Source organism: Spermophilus citellus, assembly GCF_964194105.1.
Source record: "Spermophilus citellus genome assembly, chromosome: 3".
In the NCBI taxonomy this organism is placed as follows: domain Eukaryota; kingdom Metazoa; phylum Chordata; class Mammalia; order Rodentia; family Sciuridae; genus Spermophilus; species Spermophilus citellus.
In genome coordinates, this window is record NC_138184.1 from 144,592,000 (window position 1) to 144,599,419 (window position 7,420).

General features: G+C 36.3%; 1 protein-coding gene across 1 annotated transcript in view; it reads left to right on the forward strand.

The window, feature by feature from the left end:
* The window catches only part of HIBADH (3-hydroxyisobutyrate dehydrogenase), a 117,996-nt gene extending 110,811 nt beyond the window's left edge, over positions 1-7,185 (forward strand). The window contains exons 7-8 of the mRNA XM_081288074.1: positions 4,124-4,280; positions 6,221-7,185. Of these exons, the coding sequence (XP_081144200.1) occupies positions 4,124-4,280; positions 6,221-6,379 (316 nt within the window). The 3' untranslated portion in view covers positions 6,380-7,185. The remainder of the gene's footprint in view (positions 1-4,123; positions 4,281-6,220) is intronic.
* Positions 7,186-7,420: the final 235 nt, after the last annotated feature.

A 7,420-nucleotide genomic window follows, 5' to 3' on the forward strand; every position in this document is an offset into this window, starting at 1 on the left:
TCTTTTTTATTAGACCTTTCCACTTTCTAATTGGGTTCCTAGTTAGGCCTTAGAAGTAGTTTTATGGCCTGAGAGTCCCCTGCTTGCATTACAAAGGTTTGTTCTTATGCATCACCTAGAAACAACATTTTAATGTGAGTTTTTTTGTTTTGTTTTTATTTTTGCCCCATTGAGAATGGATTTCTTCTTAAATATTAGTAGTGTAATATGTTCTTTGCATTTCCAGTAAGGTCCCAAGCCCCTCCAACAACCACCATCTTGTCGTCTTCTACCCAGGGAAGCTTGAAGTAGTAGACATTTTGAACAATTGAAAGCTGTTCAAGATGCGAACTTTTCCACAAGCATAATTTTTCAGGAGCTGTATATCTCCTGAACAGCAAAAAGACACCCTTAATGGTTGTCTTTTCTTTTATGTGATGACTAAAGCCTCTTTGCCATTTTTTCTATTTGTTATACAGACAGTTGTAATAAAAATTCAAACAGATTTCTAAATAATCTGATAAAATGCCATCGTATTGGCCAGTTCACGAACCACATGATACTCAGTGAGTCTCAAGCTGGTTAGAGGGTATCTGTCTAGTTCTGCATTTCAGTTGTGCTACAGACTTCAATTTTCTCATTTATATGGGAATAGTATGTATTTACTGTGTTGTACTGAAGATTAAGTGAGTTAATTCATGTAAATCTTTTAAAACAGTTATTGGCACAGTTGGTACTCAGGGTATGGTAGTCATTGCTATTTGTGGTTGTTGTGAGGGGGTATTTGAAGTGAATTTTTTTTTCTTCCTAACACTTCTCACTATCTGGCACTATACATTTATTTGTTTGTTTATTGCTTGTCTTTCCATCTAGAAAGTAAGCTCCATGAAAGAGAATGACTATTTACTCATGGCTGTATCTTAAGAACATTCCTGGCAGATAGCATGCACTCAATGAAGACTGAATTAAATGAATGAGGAGAGGAGGGAGGGGTGAGTGAGGGGACAGGATATGGCACCTCTGCCTCAGTCACAGTTATCTGGGCATGTGTCTTAACTCACACCCTCCTGACTTGCAGGCACTGCTTCTCCTTAACTTCTTTATTGTCTCCTCCGCTCTATGCTTTTCTCCCACATGGACAATCTGAGTAACCCTTGGTGAATAAATGAACGACTGATTAAGATTGACATGGTTTTAGATGTTTTGTTTCCAGATCAGTTCCTGTGATACAAACTTCCCAGTTGTTGTTCTTATATTAAACTGAGTAGTAAAAACACAAGAGAATAAAACTTTTTTGATCCTTAAAACTATGATTACAGTGAAGGCAAAAGGTTTGGATTCTTTTTAATTTTTGTTTTTAGAATTTATGAATCATTTTTATTTATCTCAAAAGTTCATTTAACATTCTTGTGTTTTAGAGGTGAGTAGATTTGACACTGTGATGTTTGAATTGCATTATATATGCAATCAGAGCAATGAATTCATTCTCTGTTTATATCAGAGAACATTCCAGCAACTGTAAAGGCACATGCATGCACACACGTACTCTCGAACCATATCCAGTGGCAAGTTATTATGGGGACTGACAGACTGTCATCCTTTTGATGGCTTGAGCTGTATATCTCCTGAACAGCAATGGGGCTCTTATGCAGAAAGTATCATATGTTCCCAGCCAATTTACAGGGAAACAGCAATAACATTTTATCATGGTTGAGAGCCCAGTAGCTGCTTCCTATTAAACTTGCCCTTTCAGATACCTGTCTTGGATTAATTTGTTGATTTCAAATGGAAACTCAGTCTTCTCCAGTGAAGCATGACGTTCTAGGATAGACTCTCTGAATGACAATTACTGTGTATTCTAGCTGGTTTCAGACCATTACAAGCCTTGGGCACAGTGGAAGACAGAGGACTTCAGTAACTGATTTTAATATCATGTCTAATTCTAACTGTCAGTTATGTATGTGCCAGGGAAAGAATCCTCAGAAAGATGAAATGCAAAACACTTCTCACTTGCTCTTTTTAATGATACACTTTGCTGCAGAGTGGGGGGCAGGGGAGTAAAAGCCGGGAGGGAGTAGCCATTTCCTGAAGGGAATCTGCACAGCAGGGGAAGCTTCAGATTTGAAAAGTGAGCTTGGAACAACTGCCACCTGATTTTTTTTTTTAATGTGTGTGCCCTTCAGGATGCTTCTAAATAGTACTGTGTTCACCAAAACCGGTTTCCACAAATCAGTGCCAGTATTTTTCCTTGAATGTTCAAAAAAAAAAAAAAAATGAAGGATTTCACAAAGTTAGATAATAAGCTTTACTCACCATTTTGGTGGGTTATAGAGTGTAAGTTTCCTTAGCAGTAAAGATTCTTAGGAAATACTGCCAAGTATAATCTGGTAGATTATAAAGAAGGATGTACCTCTGCTGCTTTAGATGATGAATCATCTTAAAGAAAAATCTAAGATAGGAAGCCCATATTTCAATGGGTAGGAAAAGCAGTGTTTGGGGGTCTTTAAAAACATTCTGTCTTTATGGAACACATCAGATGTATATGTTCTTGGACAGTTATGCTTAGAGACTAGATTTTCAGTTACAGCAAATTAACTGGTTGTTAATAATTGTGATTTTTCTTTTCACAGTTATTTCCTAAGCACATTGGCTTTATCTTTTCCTAAGTCATGTGCACAACATCATACTGATAGTCTAATTTTATTTAAAAGGGGAAAGAAAATTACATAGCAAATTACACATGAAACAAACTTTGTTCTTTATAAAAGAATTAATGAAACTGTTGGGTTTCTCTTTGGTAGTCTACCATTGAACAATGTATGATAGCTGATTTAGATGGAATCTTCTGTGTCTATACTCTTTAGTAAAAACCCATCATTTTAAAAGGGGCCACCATATGAATTCAGATATGTAGCATGCCACATAGCCTTCTGTGAACCACTGCTACCCCTTAAAAGCCAGATTATATATTCCATACATATCCTGTTGGCAGTAGCCCTTGCTCTAGCATCAGAAAAATGTTTTACTGTTCATGATATTCAGATTTTGAAATGAGCAAAACATATTTCAAACACAGAATAAGCAAGAACTTAAGCATGCCAGAATGCACAGTTTGTTTAACCTTAAGTGTCTTTTTTCAATTCTTTATTTTCTAAAAGAGATTGATTTTAACAAAACACAGAAAGCTTTTATGAAAATTGTTTTATAATGGCCCTTTGCATGAAAGAAACCAATAAATTGCTGGGTATAAAGTTTTATTTGAAACTTTATTCAGTGATACTTGACAAAACTGTGCTTCTCAAACTGTTAAGATCTCTAAAATCAAAGTAATACAACATTTTGATATTTTTCTAGGGTCTATATTGAACAGCCACTATGCCATCAGCCCAGTGGTAGAACAAATGATGTTTCCGCTTGGGCAAGCTTTGTTTTATCAGGATCAGTAACCTTATCAGCAGTTGACCCAGAACTATAATGCATGTCTCTGAATAGATAGCATATGTCACAGCTCTGGGCAGACTTGCTTCATAAGCAACATTATCTAATTAAGATTTAATAAATAAAGAAAAGTTTGTAGCAAGAAATGTCTTCCTTATAAAGATAACTTCTCTTAAGCTCATTGTACTACTCAAAGCTGACCTCTTGCATTTATTCTCACAAAAGTAATAAACACATATATGAATGCATACACAAGGACTCCCATGATGTATCATTTATCTGTTAGTATTTCTGAAATATATCATTTGTGTGTAAAGAATATAGCATTTAGATTTTCATATTGGTTTAAAGTTCATAAGTAACACATAAAAGCAGTAATGTTCAAAAAACTAGAAAACCCCTAGTGTGACAAACCAACCACATTTTCATGCAATTATGTATTATTATTTCTTGTCAATTGTACAAGCAGTGCAGGTTTTCTCTAAATATGAAATGTCTTGGCTCAGAAATGATCATGTTTAATCAATCAGTAGCTTTTAACATCCTATAATTCAAGATTAAATTCTTCACTCTCAGATCAATCTGCTTTGATTTTAAAAGACATGTAATAAATGGAGAGAGAAGATGGAGCATCCTCATGTGTAAATAAGTCATGCATGACTTGTACATTTTGACATTTAACACTTTTTTCTTTGACCTTTGACAGGTTAGGGCTTGACCCAAAACTATTGGCTAAAATCCTAAATATGAGTTCAGGACGGTGTTGGTCAAGTGACACTTATAATCCTGTTCCTGGAGTGATGGATGGAGTTCCCTCCGCTAATAACTATCAGGGTGGATTTGGAACAACACTCATGGCTAAGGTATGGGAAATGCTGAGGCTAACCCATGGGGTGGCAGGGAGGGCGGGGGGATGCTTAGTGGTCTGATTTCTCTTCCTCCTTCTAACAAAATATGTCTATGCTAGAATGTAAAATTAGTAGAATAGTGGTTCACTTTCCCACCAGAAATTAGTAAAAATTTATATTAAAAAAATCCTTATCTTGTTCATTTTATTCCTGGGCTTTCAGAAGAATAAGCAAGGATTTTTCTTTTGTCCTTGGGTTTGTTTGTAACATGAGCTGGTACAGTTTTGTTCTTCATCATACATTTATGCTAATTTACCAACTCCCTAGAGTGGGAGCAGTGACTTTCCTGATGGTTAACACTGTACATAACACAGTGCCAGGGAATCTTTCCCATGGTTCCTAAATACATCTTCCTGTTTAAGAATATATATAGATTTATGTGTAAATTAGTTAAGTCATTTGCAAAGCAAGTTTTGGGCTTCCTTTCATTTGTGATCTTAACTGTAGAAAATACTCTTTAGACCAGCAGACTTTCAGATTTCTGTATAAAGCTTATTTTTCGCCAATTGATTTTTTTTTTCTGATTACAAAAATAATAACAGGCACGCCTGGATGCCACACTTGGCTTACTCTCCCTCATGCCTCATGGCATTTGTCCATTGGACTTCTTGAATATACCTTGAATTCATCCACTTCCCTTTTCTTCTTCCACCGGTATCTTGGCTGCAGCTCATTAGCTATACCACAGGTGTCCTTAGCTGGTCTCCTTGCTTTTTGACCTCATCTTCTCCAATTCATTTTTTATACCATAGCAAAAATGGACTTTCTCAAATGTATAGACCTGATTGTGTCACTTCTCCCATAAATTTCCTTTAAGAGTTTCTGTAACTTACAGATTAAAGTCCATCTCCACAATTTTCGAATAAGCCCCTTGGTGATTTGGACTGCATGCCTCACTAGACTCATTTTTGCTTTCTCATTCCCTCTCTTTGCTTCAGCCACGCTGAACTCATTTCCACCTGGGTTCTCACTCTGAAACCTTCCTGTTTGCTGTTCCCGCTGCCAAGATCATTCTTCCTTGCCCCTTCCCCCTTTTACCTGGCTTACACCAATCCTCCTTCAGATCTTTGCTTAGCCATTTCTTCCTCTGGAAGACTTGATCCAGCACCCACACACTATGCCTCCCAGGCTCCCATGGTGGGTACTTTTCCAAATCATATAAATGTTTATTTAATTGTTGTTATTCCTCGGTAGACTGAGTTTGGGTGGGCTGTGGCTATCTTGTTCATCATTGAATCCCAGCTTCTTGTACATTGTCAGTACACTTTCAATATTTATTCGAGGAAGTAATATTTGAAACTCTGTTTCCTATTTTGCAGTTTATTTCCGTTTGTGTTAGAATTTTTGTATGGCAATCTTACAGACTTCTACAGATTTGAAAATCATTTCTTTGTGTAATCCTATTTGCATAGTAACTCTTATCCAGAAATAAACAGGTCTTATAGAGGATGGGGTAATGAAGGAGACACTCAGAAATCAAGGTTTCTGTTTGGAACAGCTTTGCAGCTATGTGCCAGTACTTATAAAAATATATAAAAATATTGTGGTAGAGTGCTTGCCTGGTATATGCAAAGCCCTGGGCTCAATTCCCAGCTTACCAAATTGCGGGGTGGAGGGGGTGGAAGAAAAGAAAAAATATATATACATATATATTATATGTATATATTTATATTATGTATTACATATTATATGTATATGTGTAGATATATATAGGTATACATACATACATACATATATATGGATATATAGAGAGGAAACAATGTTTGTAAGAAACATTTTTTCAGAATCTGTTTTTCCTTCTCTGAAACCAAAGCATTAGGAACCACAGTTCAAAGTGCGCCTTTACCACCAGTCCTAATGTATTCTGTATTCCCTCCTGCCCTTGTTTGATTTAGGATCTGGGATTGGCACAAGACTCTGCTACCAGCACAAAGAGCCCAATCCTTCTGGGCAGTCTAGCCCATCAGATCTACAGAATGATGTGTGCAAAGGGCTATTCCAAAAAAGACTTCTCATCTGTGTTCCAGTTTCTACGGGAGGAGGAGAACTTCTGAACATGCCTTTTGGCCGTGGACATTGTTGGGAACCAGACTATCTTAGAGCCACCTCCTAGCTCACTCCACAAGTAAATGGGTTTAATCAAAGGTCATCAGTCTCTTTTGATTATCTGTGTTAAGTACTCCCTAGGATTTTCCACCCATTTTTAACTGCTTATTCTTTTTGTCTATTTAGCAAACATATTATTGGGGGGAAAACATTTTTTTTTTTTCTGCTGGCCACTGATGGTTTCTGCTAACTAGCTGAATTAACCTTTTTAAAAAAGTTTGATCTTTGAGTATCTTCTACTAAATCGTTGAATACTTTGAACAGGAAATTTACTTAGCAAATAAAATAAAATATTGCCAAATGTTTTGTTAATAGGATGAAACCCATCTTAAAGGAAAGAAAAGAAATTGCTGTGAGGAAAGGAGTTAGAGAAAGGAAGTATAGTGAATTACTACCTGTGTTCCTCAGGAAGTTTGTCCTGTTAACCACGAGCTGGTATCTTGCATTCCTGAGGTTACAGATTTATTTTCCAGGGAGTTGATAAAGCCAGAGGACTTGTTGCTGCTTGTTTTATAATTCGGACTCTGTTACAATGTCTCAGTGTTCCCCTCTTGTCACAACTCCTAGTACTCAGCAGATTTATTTCTATATTTTTTTGCTTATGTATACATTCTTATTACATATTTTTTGACTTCAAAGAATGATATCTTTAGACTGTTTCAGAGCCAATGATATTTGCTTTAGAAATTATTACATTATTCTAAAAATAACCATATTATTTTGAATTTAAATAAATTTATATGCTGATAATATCTTCTTGGAGTTTTTGTTTCTTCTTTAAAAAAAAAAAAGGCTGACTTTACAAACTAATGGGGAAAGGAAGGTAAGAATGAGGAAGGAAGGGAGGGTGAAGGGAACATCTTGGACAGAAGCAGGCCAGCCTCCTGCTGCTCTGCCTGAATCCTTTGTTGTCATTGGTTTGAATTTTTTTTTTCCTGTATCAAGAAGCTGTAGAAATTCAGCCTGCCTTAAGTGTAACATGCACGCCC